The sequence below is a fragment of the Sarcophilus harrisii genome, chromosome 4, assembly GCF_902635505.1.
Source record: "Sarcophilus harrisii chromosome 4, mSarHar1.11, whole genome shotgun sequence".
In the NCBI taxonomy this organism is placed as follows: domain Eukaryota; kingdom Metazoa; phylum Chordata; class Mammalia; order Dasyuromorphia; family Dasyuridae; genus Sarcophilus; species Sarcophilus harrisii.
Window position 1 is genome coordinate 387,974,179 of NC_045429.1, and position 25,361 is coordinate 387,999,539.

Sequence of the window (25,361 nt, forward strand, 5' to 3'; positions counted from 1 at the left end):
CTCTGCAACTTTTTGCTTTAGTTTTAGAACTCAATAGGCAAACGCATTTTCCATTTGGGAAATGCATGTGTGTTTGCATGAGGGTTAAAGTATAAGTAGGGGGGTTCTGGAAAAATCTTCTATCTGAAATACAAAAGAATTGAGTTCAGTGAGAATTGCTAAAATCAAGTTTTGCTTACACACCTATTCAAATAAAACACAACTATTTAATTTTAAAAATAACTTTTATTGAACTGATTGTGGGCACTGGGTGAGAGGAGTAAAAAAAACAAAAAGTTTAATACATGGAACATGGTCCCTGGCCCCACAGTAGATCACAGTATGCTAATTATACTTAAAATTTTAACTAACAATACATAATAAATACAAGGAAAAGTTAAAGACCAAGGATTACATGAAATCTTCAAGGAAAAATATCATTATCAACAAGCTTTGTAAAAGCTTTGTAAGAAGCTTTGTAAAAGAGGGGAAATTTGAGTCGGACTTTGAAAGATAGGCAGGAATTTAACAGTTAAGAATATGTTCACAGAACAGATTAGGAAGCCTACAGCATACTCAACAGAAGGAAATCAATTGGAAAGGTAAGGAGGTATCAGAACATGAAATATGAATACAAAGCAAAGGTGAGAGAAATAAGAACAAAATATTTCACTAACTGTTCACATGTTGAAGACAGTCAGAAACAGTGAAGTCAGAAAAGAGTAGGGAAAAAAAGTCATGCTAGATGTAGACTTTCAGATGCCAAAGGTTATACAAGAGATATCCTGTAGGCAGTCTAGGGAGCCACTGATTTGAAAGTCAGCTGCATAAAAGTCAGCTAGCACCTCAAGAGTAAATAATATTGCCAAGATAGTGAAAAGGGACTAAGGATCAAAACTTGGGGAACTTCTGTATTTAATAATCAAGATTTAGAAGAATTAGTGAAGGAGATAGATGAGTAGAAAGGTGGAGTTTTTTAGATAGAAGGAGCAGACAGATGTCAAATGCCACAGAAAGTGGAAGATGAGGATTGATGAAGTTCATCAGATTTGGTGATTAAGAAAGCAGCCATTGATACTTTGAGAGGATACCACAATAATCATTTAATAAATGCTTTTTAATTCATTCAGTTTCTCATAAACTAAGTAGCATCCAAAGAAGGATAGCCTGGGTAGCAGAAGGGTCTCAAGATTATGAAAAAATTAGTTTGGTTGAAGAAACTCTGAAAAAGAGAATACTTAGGGGATATGTCATTGTCTTGAGTAACCAAAGGGATGACTTACATACAAATGATATATTTGTTCTTCTTGGTTCCAAAAGACTGAAAGTAAGAGAAAAGTGTGTAAGTTGAAAAGAAGAAAATTTAGATTTGATCTTAAGGAAAACTTCCTAAAATTGGAGTTATACAAAAGTACAAGTTATTTTGAACTTCTCTAATTGGAGTTCTTCAAACAAGTACCTATCAGATATCAGAGGAAGGATTCTTGGCTATGTAATTTGAGTTAGATGTCTTCAAACTCTGTGATTCTGTGATTCTGGAGAATGTCTTCAAGTATACCGAGTTATAAGGAAAATGCTAATTTTCTTTGCCCTTTCCAAAGCAAACTAAAAGGAGAAAATGGTTTTACATTGTTTCAAAAGAAAATTAAATTTAGTATAAAGAAAGATTTGTTAAGCATAGGGAACCTACTTTGTTATCAGGGAAGGCTATGGTATCTTTAATCATGGAAGTATTTATAAATAAGATCAACAAACTTGGGTTGCTTAAATGTTCATTCCTTCTTCTGGAAGCATAAATCTGGGCGAAAGACCAAGAAATATTAAGATTCTTTATAGAGGTATGTTTCTATTATACCCCATAATGTTTCAACAAAGCAATATGATTTAAAAGTCATTAAAGGTGCCTTAAAAACATTGTCCTAAATAGATAGACTAAATTACTTTCCAAAGTGTTTTTTAATTCTATGACTTTATTAATTAAAAGTCATTTATTTCTGTTTCAATCTTACAATTTAAATTGTGTTTTTCTTATGAAACTTTTACAAACTTCACTTATATGAATATTTACGTGCTCTTGTCTTTTTTGCTTCTTTTAATATTGTTTTTCCAGATGAGAAATGATTTTCTTTCTCTGAAAGAAGAAACATTGTCTTAGACAAAATGGATTAGAATTGCATATTATAAATCTATATGGTAAGGCCTATTAATATTTGCAAATAACCTAGACCAACTTACTATTAATCTATTAAGAGAGTATCAGTGTCATCACAAAACTCAATAAAAGCACACGTGTGAATTTTTTTCTGAAATATACTTCAAAAACTAGTTTAAAATATACGATTGTGCTTATCATTTTCTTTGTAACATATAGCCTGTTAATTTTATCAGAGTTAGATTGTACTTTTTCAAGAGAAAATTGTGCTTCAGCATCTATATCATCATGGTATAATCATTTTTTAATGATTAACATTTATAAAGAAGGAGAGCAATAGGAAAACCCCACAATTGCAATTAGAAAAATAATTATGATATATTTATCATTGAAATATGTCCTGAAATTTGCATTTGAATATAAATGGATTTGTTATTCCAAAAAATCATAGGACTTTAAATAAAATGTCACTTTTTAAAGACTTAAATAAATCAGAAACAGCTTTAAAGTTTCAGGGTTTTTAATGCTTATTTTTTTTTATCCTGTCCCCTTATTAATTCTATATTGATTCTATAACTGACATAGAATAACATCTATTAGAAACTGAGCAAACTCTCACTTCTTACATGTTTGCTGTCTAGCTTGTCACACTTTCCAACAAAGAGGTAATGATTTTCATTTCCTCCTGATAGTTTATCTACCATACAGTCTTAGAGAACTAAAAATCAGTTTGGTACAAAGAATGAAAAAAAAAACCACTTCTCACAATGAGTTTACATTTGGAATACAAAGAACGTAAATGTAAAGTCAGTAATACACGTACACACCCCTAAAACAGGAAAATGGAAGGTAGTTTGAGAGGGAAGATAGTAGCAATTAAAAATTCAGGAAAATCTTCATACAAAAAATGGAACTTGATCATCTTAAAGCAAGACTTTTGACACTCATCATCAATCACTGTGTTTTCCTGGATTCTATCTAGTTTTTGTGAAACTGTTTTCTCCTGGTTCTCTTCCTACATGTTTTAAAGTTCCTTCTCAGTCTCCTGATAGTCATTCAGTTTGTGTCTGCTAACTGTGGGTTCTATGGGCCCTCTCCTCTTCACTCTCTATATTATTTCACTTTCTAATCTCATGAACTCCCATAAATTATCATTTCTATGTAGATAATTTTTATATCCATTATTTCAATCCTAACCTTTTAATCATCAATCTTATATTTTTAAATATTTAATGAATATTTCACATTGGATACGCTGTAAACATTTTAAAACCAAGATATTCAAATAGAACTCAATATCTTTCCCCCAAAAACCTTGGTTCTTCCTAAAAAAATTTTCTTATCATTGATGGTATAAAGGCAATAAAAGATATAAATGATTGTTAACTAGATTTAACTTTATGAGCAAAAGTAAGGATAGAGTGCACTTCAGAAATGAGGGAGAAAGAAAAACATTTGAAGATTGAATAGAAGCCTGAAAACACAATATTCTGTACATATTTAGCAAAGAAGCAGTGCTTTAACCTAATATTTTCTGAGAATTTTATCATAAAAATGTATCAGATCACCATACAATAATATTTTGAATAAGTAAGCATGTGTATATATATACATACATATGTATATATACATATAATTTCTAATAGAAGTGATTAAAATTTTCAGTGGCTAAAGGCAGAAATTTTAAATTATTTAGAAAATAAATTTATATTGAATAACTAGAAAAGAGTGGATGGAATCTCTAGACAAGTTCCACTAGGGCTCTTTATCTCCTGTGTGATGCTGAGTAGGTCATTTTCCATTTTCAGGGCCCAATTCTCTTACCTATTAAGTGAAAAACATGGAACAGATACCATCTAGGGTCCTCCCTGACTGTAAATGCCATAGCCCCAGTCCACAGCAAAGAATAGACAAATGATGTATTATGATATTAGAATCTAGTGGCTCAGTTCTCTCCATTTCTACGAAGCTGCACAGCTTTCCTTGAATAAAGGATCTCCTTTGATTTGTCTTACCGGAACAACACAAAGAAAGCAATTTTACGAAATGCAATGAAGTGAGTTCTTTCCACAAGCCATTCCATGACAGGTGTCATTTCTATTTCTTCGTTCTTACCAACTCGAGTAATCTGAAAAATAACATACATACATATATGTGTGTGTGTATATATATATATATATATATATATATATATATATATATATATATATATATATATACTTTGCTGGGGCAGTTGGGACTTGCTCAGGAAGCGAGCTAGGAAATGTTAAGTGTCTGAGACCAGATTTGAACTCAGGTCCTCCTGATTTCAGGGCTGATGCTCTATCCACTGTGCCATCTAGCTGCCCCCAAAAATAATAATTTAAAGTAAATTTAAGGTAAGGAATAAAGGAAATTTAAAGGAAAAAGACAAATTTTTATTTAAAGGAAAATTTAAGTAAAAGGAATACTATTTATTCATGTGGAATTAAAAAAATTATGAAGTAATGGAAGTTTTATACAATCTTTGGTCTGAAGATTGTATATCTTTTACCATATTCTCCAGAAAATCTTAGTGAACATAAACAAAGTAACAAAAAAATCAAACCCCAAGCTTGTCTTTATAAATAACTAATTCTAATAACTATCAGTAGATAGCAAAGAAATGAAAATAAAATAAATGCCTATTGCAAAAAGTGCTGCTATAAATATTTTGGTGCATAGAGGAACTTTCTTCTTATTGATAGCCTCCATGGTAATGGAGTCTCTGGTTTAAAAAGATGAATATTTTAGTTATTTTATTGACATTAATTCCAAATTGCTTTACAAAATGGCTTTATTATTTCATAGCTCCACTAATAATGTACTGATGTGCCTATCATTCCACAACCCCTCCAAAATTTACTATTGTCATTTTTGTTAATCTTTGTGAATTTGTAGGTATGAGATGAAACCACAAAATTTTTCCCAATTTTCATTTCTCTTATTATTAGCAATTTAGAGCATTTTTTTTGAGTTACTATCAATATTTTGCAATTCTTCTTTTAAGAATTGTTTGTCATATCCTTTGACCATATATATTTGAGAAATGCCCATTAGTCTCATTTATACAAATATACATATATGTATATGTACACACATATATATCCATGTATATACATACACACACGTATCAGAGATCGAATCAGAGAGAATGAATATTTATTTATTATTTTTTTATCTTGGATACCAAACCTTTATTGGAGAAATTTGATACAAATATTGCTTTTCCATTTGACCCCAGCATTTATTATCCTAAGTGTGTTAATCTTAAATATGCAGCTTTTTATTAAGCTATATTTTAGTTTCATGAAATTATCTATTTTATCTTTTGTAATTGCTTCATCACTCTCTTCTATTAAAATTTTTCCTCATATTTTATACAGAAAAAATTGAGTTTAAAAAATTGGGGTCATCTACCATAAGCTACTTTTTCTTTCTTTTTCCTATTTTATATTCCTCTCAAAACATTCCAAAAAGTACAGTGTTTGTAACATAGTAAGCACTAAATAAATGCTTTATCTAATCTCGTTGTCTTTAGTCTCTGATAAAAATTCCTTACAAAGGCCAATCCCTTAATATGAATCTTATGCCTTCCCATTTTCTCTATCATACATATTAGCAATATAATCTTTACTCTAATCTTTGATCTGATCCTTCTCTATCCATTGATTCCTCCCCTTCCCTTCACTTATAAAAATGTCAGAATCTCTTCCATTCCTCAGCTTCCATTCCATCAATCTCACAAATTATTGTCCTGTGTCTCTCCTTCATTTCTCTATTATTCCTCCCAAAGAGAGCCCAATGGGGTATGTCGTCTCAAATGACCGCATACTCAGGGCTTCTACTTCCTTTGCTCTCATTTGCTTCAGAACTCTTTGTAATTTGACTTCCAACCTCATTGTTCTACTGAAAATCTTTTCCCACAGTTATTGGTAATTTCTTGATTGACAAATTAGGAGACTGAGAAGCAATGACGATTGCCTAGCAGTCCCCTTCTTGATCTTTCTGCAACATTTGACACTGTTCATTATCTTCTCCTGGATACAATCCAGGATTTCATGACCTTGTTTTCTTGGTTTTTCTCTTTATGGTCTGATAGTCCCTTCTCCTTTTTTAGACCTTCATCCTTATCACATTCCCATGCTATAGGAAGCTCTATATTGGATCCTCTTCTCTTTTCTCTCTATACAATTCCAGTGATCTCATATTCATTTGATTTCCAGATAGGTACAGGTACAGATTCAAAGGCCCTGTCTTGCCTCTGAATTCCAATCCCATATTTTCAACTTCCTATTAGACATTTTGAACTGGATGTCTTGAGGTTATCTCAAACTTGAAATGCTCCAAACACAACTCTTTATCTTTCCCTTCAAACCCTTCTCTCTACTGGACTTCCTTATCATTATCAAAGGCACCACCAAACAAGTTTCCAAATTCAATGTTTTTCTCACTCTTATTCATTCCCTATAGCAATGGGGTATGAAGTATTTTTTTACCTATCTTACATCTCTTTTACATATCTTCTTTGCTCTACTCAGACATCTATTCCCTTATTTCAAGCCCTCAATTTTTCATCTAGTTTATGATAGGTAGGCAACAAAAATTTATTGTTTATTATGGGCCCTTAGGCACTGTACTAAGAACTTATGAGAAAAAGAAAATGAAAAAGATTCTTCAAGAAACTTACGTTCTAATGAAGATAAGGCAATATATATAAAAGTGATATGGTATCTGAGAAGAATTAGTAAGTACTTAAGCCTGGCACAGTAGCAAAGTCTTTAGATTCAAAAGGGAGGAAATAAAGCAGGGCCAGTCGGGGTCTGTTCTCAAAATGAAAGCCCACCTCCCCTCCCAAAGGAACTTACTAATGGGAGAAAGGAAAAACCTTTCAGGATAAGAATGTCCCAGGGTATGAGAGCAGATGAATCATGATAGCAAAATACTTCAAATATTCAGCAACTTAACTGGAAAGGAAATTCATCTCCCTACCTCTCCCCATCCAATTCAACAACTATGCAGTTGCTAAAATGATTTTCCTAAATCTCTAAATATGCGACACCTCTCTGCTCAATAAATTAAATTCCAGGATCACAAAGTCCTCTGCTTGGTATTGGTACAATCTTGACCTACTTCCTAGTTTTCTAGTTTTGTCATACTTTCTATATCATATAGTCTAAGAGCCAGTGATATCATGCTGCTTGCCTTTGTGTTGGCTCTCTCCCTCATAGGAAAGTTTTACCTGCTCACCTTGGGAGGTCAGGGATATCCTTTCCGTCAAGACTTGTGCCCCTCCCCAATCTGCTTGATCTTTCCCTTTAAGGTTACCTTCCATTTATCCTGCATATATCTTGTATATATCTATTTTGTATATAATTGTTTTGAAGTTTTAATTTAAAATTTTTTCAATTCAAAATGCCAGGGAATTCTTAGTATATAACATAATAAGCATAACTGCTTGTGAGTGACAATATTTATTTTCCAAATGCTTCTATTGTTGCTAGAGTTCACTAAAAGATAACAGATTCAGAAATTTGAGTGGATGTCCATCAGTTGGGGAATGGCTGAATAAGTTATGGGATATGAATGTTATGGAATATTATTGTTCTGTAAGAAACAACCAGCAGGATGATTTCAGAGAGGTCTGGAGAGACTTACATGAACTGATGCTAAGTGAAATGAGCAGAACCAGGAGATCATTATACTTGGCAACAAAAAGACTATAAGACGATCATTTCTGATGGACATGGCTCTCTTCAACAATGTAATAATTCAAACCAGTTTCAATTGTTCAGGAAAAAGAAAACCATCTATACCCAGAAAGAGGACTGGGTGTGGACCACAACATATCATTCTCACTCTTTCTATTGTTGTTTGCTTGCATTTTTCTTTCTCAGGCTTTTTTTTCCTTCCTTATTGATCTGATTTTTCTTGTGCAGCAAGATAACTATAAATATGTATGCATATATTAGATTTAACATATGTTATAACATATTTAACATGTATCGGACTACCTGCCATCTAGGGGATGGAGTGGAGGGAAGGAGGGGAAAATTTGGAACAGAAGGTTTTGCAAGGATGAATGTTATAAAATTACCCTTGCATTTGTTTTGTAAATAAAAAGCTTAAAAAAAAAGTAAGGATGAGCAGCTTGGTTTGAGAAAAGCCTGGAAAGACTTACATGAACTGATGCCAGGTGAGGTTAACAGAACCAGGAGAACATTTTACACAGTAACAAAAAGATTATATGATGATCAATTGTGACAGAATTGGTTCTTCTTGACATTGAGGTTCAAGTCAATTCCAACTGATTTGTGATGGAAAGTACCAGTTTCAGCCAGAGTGAGAACTATGGCAAATGAATATGGAATAAAAAATCTTTTTGTTTATTTTTTATTTTGTGATTTTCCCATTTTGGTCTGATTTTTCTTGCACAACATGACAAATATGGAACTGTGTTTATAAGGACTGCAAATGTTTAGCCTATATCAGATTGCTTGCTGTCTGCAGAGAGGAGAGATAAGGGAGGAAAGGAGAAAAATTTGGAACACAAGGTTTCACAGAAGTGAATGTTGAAATGTATTTGGAAAAATAAAGTACTACTTAAAAAAGACAACAGATTCATCAAATTCAACCATAAAGATAATATTTTCTTAAATTGATTATGAACACACTAATTGTCCACCAGGATGCTTTACCTTTGAGACAAATGAAGCTGTAATAATCCAAAATTCTTGGCAGGTTCTTGCGTCATTTGCAGAAACCACTTGAATTTCATATGGATTATAAAGAGCTCTGTATTCATTTCTATTTCTGAGAAGGCCATAGACATATTCTCCATCATCTTTTATTTCTAATGATTCCTATTAACAGAAAACATTATTCTTATTTTGTTTAGTTAAAAATAATGCAATTACTTTATAATCAGAAAATTAAATGAAAGCAATTAATTAAATCACAAATGGTTTTTTTTTTTTTCAATTCTTCAAAAGATTCGTGATTTGACTATTATGGTATGCTTTCTCCACTAACAGAGAGGTCAATTCCTCTATGTCTTAACAAATAGTTATATGAATTCCTATGGCCAAAAAAATATGTCATCTTCTAGATGCCAGGCATCTAAAGTTAAGCCTCTCTGAAATAAACCGGCTAATTCTTATGAAAGAATTTGTGTAGATCGAGTTCAAATTGGAAGGCTTTCTTAATACCTACTGAACTGTGTATTCTGATGGCAGTTCCTTTAAGAATTTTTTGTCTACCTTTTGCCTACCAGATGAGATAATTCAGTAGGGCTTTAAAGTAAAAAATTATGAACAACCTATGAAAAATAAATAGGAAAGATAACTTGGATTTTCCAATGATGTTCAAAGAAGCAATATGGTACAATGAAAAGAATTAAGCAAGTCCTGAATTAGAATCTCCCCTCTAACTTTTACTAATTATATGGTTTTAGGAAATAATTTAACTTCCCTGAGGCCTTTCTTTATCTCTAAAATGGAGGTAAACTGCATTGAAGTTCAAATGAGATATTGTTTGGAAAGCACTTTTCTGAACCTTAAATATTATTGAAATAATGTAATAGGACTCTGTGTTGCCCTGATCTTTGTGGGAGGGTAGGGATCATTTTAAGAAAAACCTTGAATCTCAACCCCTCCCAACTTCGGGGAAAATTCCTAAAATGATCCCCACCTTCCCACAAAGATCATGGGGACACAGAGTCCTAATCCATCAGAAATACTAACAATTATCATGAAAGCTTTTAAAAGCTATTAAATGGTGTGTGGGCTAATAAAATTCTTATAAAGGTCTTATTACCTTAAATCTAAATGACTTTGTCCAAATACCTTAGAAATTCTCTTTCTGTAATACCTGCCATATTATCTAGAAATTTTTATACTGATACTAGATTTCTGTAGGACTTTTTGTTTTGTTTTGTTTTTGATATTACTCTCTTGGTTCTATTCCTACCTGTCTGATCACTTTTTCTGTTTCCTTTGCCTTGATTTGATTACCTACAAACTGAGGGCATTCCACAAAATTCTGTCCTGGTTCCCCTTCTGTTTTTTCTCTTTTTACTGTATCACTTATTACCTCTATGCTTATGATTCTTCAATTTATATATGTAGCCCTTTACTGAAATCCAATCCTATATCAACTATGTCCAAGATATATCAAATTGCATGTTCCATATCTCAAGTTAAACATATATATAACTTGCACTTATTACCTTCCATCAACATGCAATCCCCTTACAAGTTTCCTTATTATTGGTGAAGGTATCACTATCTTCCCAGTGACTCAAATGTATAACCTCAATGTAAACCTCTACTCCTTATTCTTATTCATCCCATCTATCCAAACAGTGACTAATTCTTTTTTTTTTTTTTTTTTGCTATATATCTCACATTATGTTTTTTTCCTTCCACTCACACAACCATCACTGTATTTCAGCCCTTTATCCCTTCTCAGGCTTATCTCTCTCATTTATAAGGAATATGAGAAAATAATCATTGGGTATTATGAATTTTTTCTTTAAACTTCACACTCTCAATTCCTTTTCTATATATATAGCTAGCAACAGAAATAAAATCCAGATCAAAATAACTTAGCAATTTTAACGTTAATTATCCAAAACTGAATAAAAATAGTATAAATATATAAATAGTACAAATAAAAATACCATAAATGGAGTCTTCAGACGAACATCTTTAGCTTTTTTAACTTCAAACCCACGTGCCGTAAATTCAGTTTTCCACTTCAGCTTCTCTCTTAGTCTTAAAATATTTCTTACAGCATTATCATCCTTTGGTACTAGTTAAAAATATTAAACAAAGCATCATATATAAGTCCCATATCCAAAAATTAAATAATCAAAATCTCTGCAATGGTACAATAAATAACTACATACAAAAAATATTTAAACACAAATCTTACAAATCTAAATACTGTAATAAGAGAAAATTTACTTGAAAACAATGTTACTATAAGAGAGAAAGAAGTATCTTAAAACCTAGTCACAGGGTAGCTAATCATAATACCTCTATTTCTTAAAAAGCTCAAAGATCTAATTTCACAGTTATATGTGGGGGTTATAGTCATATGCCATTACTTTACATCAAAATGTGAAGAGTAAACATAATATGCTATGTCATGGGGCAACTAGATGGCACAGTGCATAGTACAATAGGTCTGGAGTCAGGAAAACTCATCTTCCTGAATTCAAATCTGCCCTTAGACATTGACTAGCTGTGTGACTCTGGGCAAGTCACTTAGCTCTCTTTGTCTTAATTTCCTCATCTGTGAAATGAGTTGGGGAAGGAAAGAGCAAACCACTTTATTATCTTTGCCAAGAAAACCCCAAATGGGCTCACAAAGAATTGGACATGACTGAAAAAAAATTTTAGATAAACATCAGCAGGAAAATGAAATTATATTTTCATAGCATCTCATTTTAGGTCACCTATAAAGAAAGAAAAAAGACCAAAAAGTTTCAGAAAAAAAACCAGAAAGCTAGGGTAGAGTCAGAATATTTCAGTTAATTACTTGGACATTATTGTTGTGATTCATCCTAACTTGTTCTGTGAATTAGATTTAAATGAAATGGAGTTGGGCAAAGTTTTACACTGTCACTCTCTTCTCCAGGATCATTAAAGACCAGTGGTGGCAAGACAAAAGTCAAGATGACAGATGACACTCAGGACCATGGCTTTTCTAAATTAAAATGTTTTCCCAGATCTCAGTTTGTTTAAGGAAACCCCCATTCAAAAACTAAGGATTAATATGAACTGAAACAAAAGAAAGCCTACTTGACCATCAGAAAATTATCTATCTGGGAGAGGGAAGATTCTAAGATTTTCTAGACAAACAGAAAAAAAAAAATTCTTATTTACACTCATTCTAAGATATCATTCCTAAAGAATAAACAACAGACCACTGGGTTGGGTCTATTATTGCATTCAATTAAAAGCCAGAGTCATTTGGGTTTAAAGGCTTAGTCAAGTAGTTTCATTTAAATCTCAATGGACTTTTTAAAAAACCTATTTTTTAAGAGTTATAGTTCAAGAAGTTTTAAAAGAAATTGCACAGGACAAAAAAGCAAATTGTCCCAATTTTTTGAAAAATAAAAATAAATATATGAATATAAAAAAAAATAACAACCTAGCCTCCAAACCCCACAAAATCTTACAAAATACAAGTGACCAAAAATTGTTGCTGTTGTGGTTTGTTCTTCATTCTAGAAATGTAGTGAAAAGAAATTTGCCTAAAGACTTGTAAAGTTGACCAAAAAAGTCATTAAGTCGAATGGTAGGGGTTATTAGAAAACTGATTGTATTTATGTGCCAAGCCAAAGATCACAGAAAATAGCAGATAAAATGTGGGAAAAAGATTGTTCATGGAGAGGCCCAGTAATTCATATGAGGTATTAATACTCCTTACCATTTTCTTTTTTTTTTAAAGCTTTTTATTTGCAATATATATACTTGGATAATTTTTGACATTCAATCCTACAAAACCCTGTGTTCTATTTTTTTTCCCTTCCTTCCCCTTGTCCCCCTCCCCCAGTCGGCAAGTGATCCAATATATGTTAAACATGTGCAATTCCTCTATACGTATTTCCACAAATTTCATGCTGCACAAGAAAAACCAGATCATAAAGGAAAAAAAAGCGAAAACAAAAGCAGGCCAACAACAAAAAGGGTGAAAATACTATGTTGTAATCCACACTCAGTTTCCACAGTCCTCTCTCTGGGTGTAGATGGCTCTCTTCATCACAAGACCATTGGAACTGACCTTGTTATGCCTCAGTTTCCCTGAATTATAATACCTCAGTTTCCCTGAATTGTTCTGCCTCAGTTTCCCTGAATTGTAATACCTCAATTTCCCTGCCTCAGATTCTCTGAATTGTTCTGCCTCAGTTTCCCTGGTAGCAACTCCCCCTTCCTGGCCATTAGGACTGAGATAATTAGGGCTGCAGAGCTCTGGCCACTCTGGCATTCCAAAGAGCCATAAAACTCCATATAGCTTATCTCAAACCTCTTCTGGTTATCTTCTGCCTCAGGCTTCCTGTCTCTTGCTTGGCCATCTTCTTCACTCCCAACCTGTCAATTTCTGAGAAGGAGAAATTGTCAGCTGAAAACTCCCCTCATGGCATTCCTGAGATAGCAGGAGTTTTCTCCTAGTTTTTATGTGTTAAATATTGTGTAGTGAGTGTTTGTGACTTGTCTGTCTGACATGTTGATTTAAGGAGCTCTGTTAAGTTTTAAGAACAATGATTAAGAAATTTAGCAATTGGTCATTTCAGTGTTGCAAAGGTGCGTAGAATAAAACAGAAATGCTTGTGATTTTTAACCTCTTGTTGGAAGCTTCTGAGTAACCATTTGGGGTGTGTGTGTGTGTGTGTGTGTGTGTGTGTATTTATTTATTTATACACATTTACACACACACACACACACACACACACACATATATTAAAGTGGTTCTCAGAAGCTTCCAACCATCTACTTAGATAGGAATATGAAAGATAAGCTGTGAACTTTCTAGGATGAACCTCTTACTGTTGTCTATATAAAGTCATGATAAATGTTTAGGATTCATCTGAAGCTTTGGTTAATGAAATTTGTTATTGGAGGTAAAATTTCATGGGCCTATAGCTAATATTTTTTGGGAGTTTTAAAGCTCTACCATTTGAAAGTTACTGGGACAATTACCTGAACTAAAACTGAGTTAAAACTATTTTATCCTGTGACATGTATGTGCTGAAGAATCAGTTTTGACAAATTCTATTATGTTATAGCCATGTTCTTGCTTTTTCCTCCTATGGCTGATTTCTATGATCAGAGCAAATAGTCAATAGAAATCATTAATACAATTCAAATATATAATAACTTGCTGTTTTCAATCTGACTATATGTAGTCGTTATATCCTGAATAATTAGGTAAATGAGTATTTAGCCTGGTCATCTGTTAGTTACTAAATATTTATGTCTGTAAGTATTTGGGTCTTTAAAGGTTTCAAAATAATGAGGACACAATTGACATAATTGTCTGTGAGATCTAACTGCTGTTTTGTTTACTGGGACTACAGTTGACACATCTTTACTATTTGTCTGTCCCATGAATCAAATGTTTCCTTACATGGGAAGTTGCTGGCCAGTCTATATTGGCCTTTCTTCATTTTGTAGCAGTTCTTGCAAACCAGTCTTTTTATCCCAGACTATTCTTTATTTGTTAGATTTGTTTTCTGTTCTAGATTTTGGTCAAGTTTCAGCTGTACCTTCTGGGACCTAGATCAGCCCATTGGATGCTTTCACCACACCACACACTCTTCCCTGGAAGAGGAGTCAACTCTTCATTCTCAGCAGGAAGCAATTTCAGAAGAGACCATTGCCTCTGCCCCTAATGGACTTTGAGCCTCAGTGATTTGGAGGGAACTAAAAGGGGTTGATGAATAATTGCTAAATTCTGACTGGATCACTTATTATTGTGTGTTTAGGATTTAGAATGAAAAATGTTGGGTTAAAATTTGGGTAACTGTTGCTGTAAAGGATGCTTATAGTATGCATCTGCATTATCTAATTGATTACAATGTTCCCTTCAGAACATGTAATTATTTGAGGGATCTTTGGATAAGTTCCAGGACAGAACACCTCTACTGTACTAGTCTGTTATGTATAGGAACTTTAATTCATTTCAAGACTTATATGTGAGGTGGCTACTTGACAATTGGAGCTCTATTTACTTTCCCTTGCATGATTCCTGCAATTAAACAAAAGGGGATTAGAGAAAAGGGACCAGGAAAGCTGGTTGATTTTTCCCAAAAGCACCTGAAAAAAATGGGAACCCCTAGTGTTACTAGTTTCCTATTCATTTGGCCTCAGGTACTTCTGCCCCTCCTAATCCACCAGTTTATATTGGAAGCCTTTCCAGCAATTTTTTTTTCATCTTTACTCCTTGTGTGGTTTATTATTTGTAAGCCCAGCTGGACTATGATTACTGGTTCTGCTTTAACTTTGAACTCCCTTATTCTGCTGGAATTGCCCTGGCAGATTCAGTTTCTGGGACCATTTTCTGATTACCTGTTCTTGGGAACAACCAGAAATCACCCTTGGAAATCTCCAAAGTATAGGACCTGGCTTGTGACTGACAGTCTCTCTGATCCACTTTTCCAGTCCTATAACCCAGTTCCTTAATTAACATTTCAGCATCCTGAAAGGACTTTGCAGTTTGATATCAGGCCTCTGATGGTTCATGCTTTACAAACCCATGTGCATACTCACACACTCTGCCCAGTAATCCAGATCCTTTCTGCATCCTAGTAGTAGCGCCTGCCTGGTCTTCTGGGTAGGGACCAAGTAGAGCAAGTTTGGGCCTCACCCTTTCCCCTCTTGGGGTCTCTGACGACCATGCAGTGGCCCTCTTAGAGGGGCTAGCATAGCTGCCTTGGTATGCTTCCTCTGTAAGCAGAGGCTGAGTTGAGTACACAAACGACTGCAGACCTAACTCACATTGAATTGTCTATCTCAAACTGGATTCCCTGGCTGAGATAGTGCTCCAGAATTGCAGAGGTCCTAACATGCTTACAAGAGAGAGGCTTCTGTGTCACCCTAAATAAGGAATGCTTTTTAACTACTCTGGGGTTAACAGGGAGAGACTTGCCCTCTCTGTAGGTCCTTGCATTTTTTTAAATTTTATTTTGGTTTATCTGCTCCAGGTAGGGTCAATCAAAATCATGGTGCTGAGATTCTCCAAGATAATTCAATGATTTGAATATTTAGGAGAGAGAGTGTAGAATGTTATTGCCTCAGTTTCCCTGCCTCAGTTTCTCTTAATTGTAATGCCTCAGTTTTCCTGAATTGTTCTGCCTCAGTTTCCCTAGTGGCAACCCCCTCCCCTGGCCATTAGGACTGAAATAATTAGGGCTGCGGAGCTCTGGCCACTCTAGCATTCCTCATAAAACTCCAGATGGTTTATCCCAAATACCTAGATGGCACCTTCTATCTTTCTGGCTCAGACTTCCTGTCTCCTGCTTTCAGCCCCAACCTGTCAGAATTAAAAAGTTATGGTCCTTCCTGGAATTTCCACTCATCTAGTGCTTTGCCGCACTCTTGGCTTTGTTTCTCTGATCACTGGAGTCCCATAAAAGTTTCTGGAATTACTGGAATTACTTGCTTGTTGCTGGATGCTTTGAGACAAAAGTCTGATCCAGTCAGCTGGCTATGATCCAACTTTTCCACTATTAAAATATTAAAACCCCCTAATCTATGTTTTGCCTCAGTTTCTCCAGCATTACATGAGGAGCTCATAGATAACGGGGGAGACAACAGGTAAATGGCTTCGAATAAATAAGAAATAAACTGGATAAAGTGAAGATAATCAAAAGAGGAAAGGCATTAGAATTAAGGAACATTAAGATATTCATGCAGTCATTGATTAACTGCTAAGAAGGGTATTTATCTGAAATTACATACTTGTTGGATCATATCGAATGTGGTTTGCAAAATCTTTCTTCAGATAATTAAGTACTTTCTTCCTGTCTTCTTTTCTTTTTTCATTCTTCTCGAAATCTGATTTTTTAGAAACCATATGCTCACTTACATAGTATTCAGAATATGACATGAAAAATCTTACTAATTAAATATGTAGCATTTGATGTTTAGATATCATCCCACAAGTCAATAGCAAATTATGAGGTGAGATTATTTTAAGAGTCCTCTATTCTTTTTTGCATTTAAAAATATTTTTCATGTAAAAATACTTTTTATAAATTAATCTCTCTCCTCATATCCCTCCCCATTAAGCAAAATTATCTTTTAAAACTCCTCAATACATATTTATATAATTTGGCAAAAACAAATTTCCATTTTAGCTATGCCTAATAATTTATATCTCTTTTTGTATTTTAAATTCATTACTTCTATATCAAGAGGTGAGTGACAAGTTTCACCTTTATTCTTTTAAACCTGTAGTTTTATTATTGGGTTGTTCAGACTTCTAAAGCTTTCCTTTTATAGAAAGTAGTGCTGTTATTATTGTATAAGTTGTTTTCCTAGTTCTGTTCACTTCATTCTGCATCAGTTCATAAAAATCTTTCCAATTTCCTCTCAAATTGTCCAATTCATCATTTCTCATTGCACAATAATATTCTACTATATTCAATATTTCACAGTTTGTCTAGCCATTCCCTAATAGAAGAAATAATCCTTCATTCTGCTGGTAGTACCCCTGATTAATTACAATTATATTGGTTCACTATTCAAGGCCATAAATCTTTGGGTCAGAAATTATTACTGGAAGGGAACGCAGAGGTCACTTATTTTAACTTGGCCCATTTTCTAGATGAGTAAGAAGCTCAGGAAGATTAACTGAACATCAGAGAAAGTTATTTTCAAAAACGATAGTATAATTTACTTTAAGAATGGAGACATGATGAAAGACATGGATTTGATTAGAACTCACAATGTAGAAAATAGGCTAACTCCTCCCACACAGCCATGTTTTTATCCAAGCAACACTTCTTGGTTAAATTTACATTTATAAAAGTAAACAATATCAGAAAATAATGAAGATGAGATTAAGACCAATAAAAGCAAAAAAAAAAAAAAAAAAAAAAAAAAAAAAAAAAAAAAAAAAAAAAAAAAAAAAAAAAAAAAAGAAAAGAAAGAAAGAAAGAAAGAAAATGGAATGGAAGAAAGAAATTAAACTTGATACTTCAGAAGATTTTTATCCATAAGGGTTACATAGGGAATAAAGGAAGAATAAATAAAAAAGCATAAAATAAGAGTCAGCCTTGACTTGAACAGAAGAAAAAATATAAGAACAAAGCAGTGGAAAACTCCTTGAAAAGGATATAAGACCCAAAATGAGAGCTGTACAAAGGATAATTTTGAACATTAGTCTTTACTGGGCTGGGAAAGAGAAGGGTCAAAAAGAAAGAGAAATCTATAAATAGACAAAAATTTAAATTCAGAGAATTTGGAATAGGATGAATGAATGACATTAGGAAGGAGAACAGATCTCTACTCACCTAACTACTGTAAGCCTAGATTTTTCCTCTTTATTGATTCATCTTTTACACATTTAATTTCTGTTCATGTCATTCATCTACTCAATAAACTTCAGTGTCTTCCTACTATTTCTAGGATCAGATATAATCTCTATTTAGGATTTAAAGTCATTCTCAATCTGGACCCACCCTACTTTCTCAACCTTAATATATATCACTTTCTTTTCCACACATTACAATCCAGCCAAACAGGCATTCTTGTTGTACCTAAACACCAGAAACTTTCCTAGTAAATACAAGAGTAATGCAAAAATGTCCCCCTTTTTCATAGTTATTTTACAGAATTCTAAAACTGCTCATGATAGTAATGAAGCAGAAGCTAAAGGTATAAACATATACAAATAAAAAAAATTTCCCTATTTGCTGACAGTCAATAAATAAGCATTTATAAGCACTAATAACGTATGATGCACTATGATAAACAGTGGAGATACACAGAAAGGCAAAAGACAGTCCCTGCTCTTGAGAAGTTCAAATTTTAATAGGGAAGACAAAAAAAGAAAATAATCATGCACAGACAATATGTATGCAAGCATACATGCTTAAGTATACATATAACAAATTGGAGATAATCAAGAAGCATTGGGAAAGGTTTCTTGTAGAAAATTGATTTTACTGGTGACTTGAAGACAAAGTATCCAGGAAACAGAGGCAAATAAAGAAAGCATTTCAGCCATTGGGAACAGACAATGAAAATAGCCAATCAGAAAATGGAGTGTTTTACACAAGGAACAGTAAGAGAAGTAGCATCATTGATCAGAGAGGACATGGATGAAAATTAAGTGAAGTGAAAAAAAAAAAAAGAATAGGAAAAGATGTGGAAGAAGGAAAGGTTATAATGGGCTTTGAATGCTAAACAGAGAATTTTATATTTGATCTGGAAGTGATAAGGAATGATGTGAATTTGTTTCCTGATATAGTATAGATTAGAGAGAAAAGCTGAAGAAGAAAGGGTTGAAGTCAGTTCAATTAAATAAATCCATTATGTATCGGAGTTATTCTAAGAAAAAGAAATAATCTCTACCCTCCAGTAATTTACAATCTTACCATGCTTAAAGAAAACAAACAAAAGGGGGCATGACATTTCATAGAATTGAAGCCAAGGGGAGCTGCTGATGGAAAATGAGAGTTACTTGGAAAATTTAGATTTCTGCCCTCTGTAAAGAAAGGATTTGGGATGAGTTTAGTGCTCCATTCTTCAGCTCAACATTCAGAGTAGAAAGGCAACTAGAGGAGTGGAAAAGGCAATGAGAATCAAAAATTGAGTTAATCAGCATAAGGACTGATTTTAATTGATCAGTTAATCAGGGTAAGGCATAATGAAACTAAGTAGATATTGGAAATGGAAAATGGAGTCAGATGCAGCCAGGAAATTGATCCTTCCAGTTACTCCATCCCTACTCCATTCATTATTCCATTCCTAGAGAAGAGTATCTGACTTTATACAAGGAATATTATTTATTGAAAGATATACCAAATATACTCTTAAAGTACACAAGTACATTACAAAACCTGTTCTAAAAAATCATCTGTAAAATATTATTCCGGATTATGTTTAACTTGTATCTTTCTCCTTTAAAAATCACATAAAACTTATTTCCATCATCATAAAGTATTGCAGAAATTGGCATACCTGAAAGTTGTTCTTCATATGACAAAATGCTAGGAGAAATTAAAGCCATGTATTCTTGTGTTCTATCTGTTTCTGTAGCTGAAGTAGATTGATTGTCATCAAAGGTTATCCTATTTTTATCTTTTTTATTTTCAAGTTTATGTGACCTAGAATAATACAGAAAGCAATGATGAGGATAATTAAATGTTCACGCATTAAATAATTGACAAAGGATTTTTTTTTATTTAGAATGAAAGACAGCTTCTTTGAATTTAATATATAATTAATTTTACTCCATATTATCTATAATTTGGAGAAATTAGAACAGATACTTAAACTGTAAATTAAAATATATCATATTGTAGATCTTTTTCCTTCTAAATATTGACTCAGAAATTTGAAAAGCACATATCAAATGTCAACAATGGAATATTATCAAATTTTAAGTAGCTATGAATGTTTTAACTAAAGATTATTTTAATCTTTTAACAATTATTACTATTAGAGAATTTACATGTGAAAAGACTTTTAAAAGATTGGTCTAGTTTCATCTCATTTTTATGAATGAAGAAACTGGGAAACAAAAAGGCAATGGCAAAGTAAGGTACTAGAACTTCAATCTCCCTAACTCTTAGTCTCCTGTGTTTCCCCAGCTAAATTATTTAGTCTTCTTTTAGTGAAAAACCAATGAACTCAAAAATACAAAAAACCCCACCAAATAAGACTATTTCATACATGGATAGCATTCAGAACTTTGTGTTACTGACTGCAATATAAAAGATACATACTCAATAAGATACAAGACCTTGAGATGTATTTTTTATTCAAGACACTAAAGTTGTCATCAAAGTATAAAAATTCACAATTTGCTCAAGATCATCCCAAAATAAATCAGCAAAGAAAGGGGTTTCTATTGAAAAAGTATACTACAATATTTTAAAACATTGATTAAAAAAACACAAATTTTTTTCTACTCAATGAGATAGGAAATATGGCTATGTACAAAGTTAGATTCAAAAGACTAGGCCCTTGCTTATTTGCCTTCTCTCAATACTACCAATTTTATTATGGAAAAGCTATATTCATTAGGAAATAATTTATGTTGAACTAAAATCTACTTTTCATAACTTTTATCTACTGATTCTAGTCTATCTTGATAAAAGGGGCAGGGAAATAAACATTTATGTAGCATTTATGCTGTGCTAAGAAATTATATAAATATTATCTAATTTGATCCTCAACAATGCTAAGGAGGTAGATACTATTACCCCCATTTTATAGAAGAGGAAATGAAGGCAGCAGAGGTTAAGTGACTTGCTCATGGTCACAGTTACTAGCATTTAAAGGCTACATATGAACTTGGGTTTTTCTGAATTGAGGCTCAACACTATCTATCATGCGATCAAATGCCTCAGTGCCATAGAGAACACCACAGAAAAAAATTTTCCTTATGTTAATACCCTTTGAATATTTGAGGATGCATTATTTGAAGATGCTTTTCCTAGTCTTTTCCTTTCCAGTTTCTTGTCCAGTTCCTTTAAACATTCTTTATGTTACATGTTTTCCATTTATGCAATAAATATTTAATAAATAGCACTTATGGTTCAAAGCTGTTTGGGAATCTTGGGAAATAGAACTATAAAAAATAATAGTGTTTTTTGTCCTTCATTCTCAAAGAGAATCAATTAATGACATGAGAACGCATGTGAATTGGATTTAAGTGAATCAGTTCTTAAAACTTGTTATTTCATATTTTTCTTGGTTCTGCTTTTCAATATTTTGTGCAAGTCTAGCAAGCTTTTTCTAAGATCATAAGTTCATCATTTCTTACAGCACAGAAATATTTCATCACAATACATATACCTTATATCCTCTTTAACTAAACTCTCTAACTTCACAATTTCTAATATTTTTTAAATTTCATGATTGAATCCTTGACTCCTCTTCTGCCACACATAGGGATGGTCACAAATTTGATATTATTATCCATAAATTTTCAATTTCACTATTTAGAAACTCTAACATTCTCCTTTCTGACCATGATCTCTTCAATCACTCTTCTTTATGTGCATCACTCCTTCTACACCTGAATGTTACACTCAGATTTTTAATTCCCTCCATCCCTCAGAGATTACTTGATCTCTTCCTTCTTCAGTTTTTTTTTTTTTCTTCTAACAGATAGCATCTTCAAACATCTACCTTCTTCCTGGAATCTAATCTTTCCTTATTTGGTTCATTCCTCATTGCCTTCAAACATGCCTAAGTCTCCTCTATCATTTAAAAAAACCAAACAAACAAATCTTCCCATGATCCTATGTCCACTAATCTATATTTCTCTTAACTTTCTCAGCCAAATTTTGAAAAATTTATGACTACCCCACATGCTTGGTATGCACTGCCTCCTTAAAGGCTCCACCTTAGTATCTCTTTTTTCTTTAAAATGCAATTCAAGCACCATCTTCTTTAAGAAGCCTTTTCTATTTCTTTTAAGCTCTAATACTTTCATTCCTATATTACCTTATATTCAACTATTTGAATATAAGTATTTATAGCTGTTTTAAAAATGTTATATTTAAACATTAACAACTATTTTACAAATATATATGCACAATTATTTAAGAATTTGTTTATATATGAACAAATATATACATAGATTTATAAGCTTTATATTTATATTTTTTATTAAAGCTTTTTGTTTTTAAAACATAAGCATGGATAAATTTTCAACATTAACCTTTGCAAAACCTTGTGTTCCAGTTTTCTCTTGCCTTCCCTCAACCTCTCCCCTAAATAGCAAGTAATCCAATATATGTTAATATGTTTATATTTTTTAAATGTACTTCTCATCTGTATTGCTAAATTGCAGGCTACTTGCAAATAGAATTCTGCATTTATAATATATCTTGAATCCTTCTTTCAATTCACATAGTTGGCACTTTAGATTAAGTCTTTGGCATCTTGTGGGGATTGTTTGATTTTTTTTTTGTACTTCTATTCCTAGGATCTAGAACAATGCTTGGTATATAATATGCATTTAATACTCATTGATTGATAGCATAGCTCAAGAAAGTCAAAGAAGTTCATGAAGTACATGGCTATGGTATTAAAGGAGACATCTATAAATATAATAAAGTCCTGAAATAAATCAGCCATTGCATATCAGAGGAAGACTAAGGTAAACACTGAACTCCTCAAGAATGAGCTAGGGTCTCATATATGAGAATAACTAGGATCTAAACCAGGTGAAATAAATAAATGCATTAAAAAGCATTTTAAACATTTATTATGTACTAAGCTCTGATGCTGAGGATATAAATAGGAAAAGTGAGACAATCTCTACTCTCCAGGAGATCACACTCCAATTGAGATAACCTAGAACAAATGAAAAGACCCCAAAGTCCTAAGACACAGCAGTGAGGCAAGTAATTTATATATCTTTTGATTGATTATGTCAGTAAATCTTATGAAAGTCCTGTAAGTCAGCAGAGTGAAGAAAGAAGATAGATGGTAAATCTATCATCTCACTAAAAAGAAAAGATGACATGACTCTCATTTCATTCAAGCCAATGTAAACAGTTAATCACCCTGAAGGGTGACCTGGACAAGGGGAGGAGCAAAGGGAAGGCAAGAAGAGAGTTCAACCTAAAATTGAAAATAAGATAGGTTGCTGATTGCCTGTGTCATCATTTTCAAATATGTAGATGACGCAAAGAGCCAAAGTAAAAATAAATAAATAAAGCTCTTTCCAGGATAGAACTTTGGGCTGATTTTAACAGGATAAAATTTAATAGGGATAAAAGTAAAGTCTTAAATGTGGGTTAAAATATCAGCTTTGCACATACAAGATTTATTGGGGGAAATGTGTCTCTATTATAGTTTATCCAAAAAAGATTGGACTTGGGTTATATCCTCAAGGTGAGTGAAGAATGTGATAAGATAGCCAAAACAGCCAATGTTACTTCTTGAGCTGTTATTAAGGGAGTGTTTCAAGAAAGAAAGGGATCTATCAATTATTTTCTATTTAGATTTCATTTAGATTTAGTGTGTATCTCTGGCTGTCATATTTTAGAAAATACATGGATAAACTAGAGAAAGTACAGTGAAGGGCATCCAGAATGGTGAAAGGCCTCAAGTGCTCTGTGAGAATCAGTGAAAGAAACTAGGATGTATGGCCTAAAGAAGGCTCAAGTAAGACATGACAATTGTCTTCATGTATATGAAGTAATGTCATGTAGAAAAATAAATTCAGATATTTTTCTGTTTTGCTCTCAAACTATGGAGCAGCAGATAGAAGTTAGAAAAAGAAGAATGGTAAATGATGACATCTTTCTTAGAAGTATTGATCTGATAACAATAGAGAAGTCTCTTTCTCTTTCTCAGTGATGTATGTAACATAGAAACTCCCAAAATTTGTCAAAAATGTTGTCTAAATAACAATTTCTGAGAATTCCCATGGACACAATGACACTGAAAGAGGAACATAGAAGACTTTATATTAAATATTACTAAGACTTAAACAAGATACTGACAATGACAGAGATACAGACTCAGTTTTCAACATTCCTGCCCCCTGAAGTTAATGACAGGAAAGGAACTTATTAAACACTTAATAAGTGCCCACATTGTGATGGAATTGCAAATAGCAAAAGGAGTCTCAAAGGATTTCTCATTGTAATTGGAGTAGACTACATACACAAACATGTGAGGTTTGTTACAGGGGCCCAGTGATCTGAACAACTCAGTGGAAGGATCTAGGAATCCTTCAGGTATATCAGCAGATCAAAGGGTTATAACCAAAAGACTTGTAGGTGTTTTAGTAAGAGAAATTAAATAGTAAGGCCTGATGGTCCACCATCTTACCAGAAGCATTGTAAGTTCATCATCTAATGTTTATCTAAGGATCCAACCAGTGTGAGTAGCTATGTTCACAATGGGAAAGAAAAAGTATAGAAGGAGGGGTGGGGCTGAAGGGGTAGATAGACCCCCAAATTATTAGGATGGAGAAGGAAGTTGTTCCAAACAGTTGAAGTGGAGGTGGGTCTCAGCATTCCTTCTGGAAAGGTAGTTGTGGGGGATAAGTATTTAGCTGAAAGAGGATGTCTAGAATCTGGTGGAAACTGGGCAGTGGAGGCATAGGCAAGGGAAGAAATGGGTTACCAGGAAGACCTGTTCTTGATAGACCCTCTAGTGTCCATTGTGATTGAAGAATGGAAGTCTGAAGGAAAGTGGAAAGAGGACTGGCTCTCCAGGCCCAATAGGAGAGAAGAAAAGTTCATCTGAGAAGTGAACAATTGGCTGACAAGATGGTGACTGGAAATGGGATTTGGATTTTTGAAGGACAACACTTTCAATGTAGACTTTAAAAATGTATGACTGACAATAGAGTTCCCTCTAAAAACTGTATTGAGAATATATACTCAATTGTATATATTGTATATACTTTTGTGGTATTTTTAAAATGTAGTTGAATAGGTTTTAAAATGAAAAGGATGGAAAAAAGAGAAAACTACCAACATATATCCATAAAGCTAGATACC

The 25,361-nt window shown here is 33.1% G+C and overlaps 1 protein-coding gene across 1 annotated transcript in view; it reads right to left on the reverse strand.

The window, feature by feature from the left end:
* The window catches only part of DNAH14 (dynein axonemal heavy chain 14), a 361,979-nt gene that overhangs the window by 309,889 nt on the left and 26,729 nt on the right, over window positions 1-25,361 (reverse strand). Inside the window, exons 4-9 of the mRNA XM_031968698.1 lie at window positions 19,846-19,991; window positions 16,618-16,713; window positions 10,830-10,960; window positions 8,848-9,012; window positions 4,147-4,259; window positions 2,048-2,110 (exon numbers count right to left, since the gene is read on the reverse strand). Of these exons, the coding sequence (XP_031824558.1) occupies window positions 2,048-2,110; window positions 4,147-4,259; window positions 8,848-9,012; window positions 10,830-10,960; window positions 16,618-16,713; window positions 19,846-19,991 (714 nt within the window). The remainder of the gene's footprint in view (window positions 1-2,047; window positions 2,111-4,146; window positions 4,260-8,847; window positions 9,013-10,829; window positions 10,961-16,617; window positions 16,714-19,845; window positions 19,992-25,361) is intronic.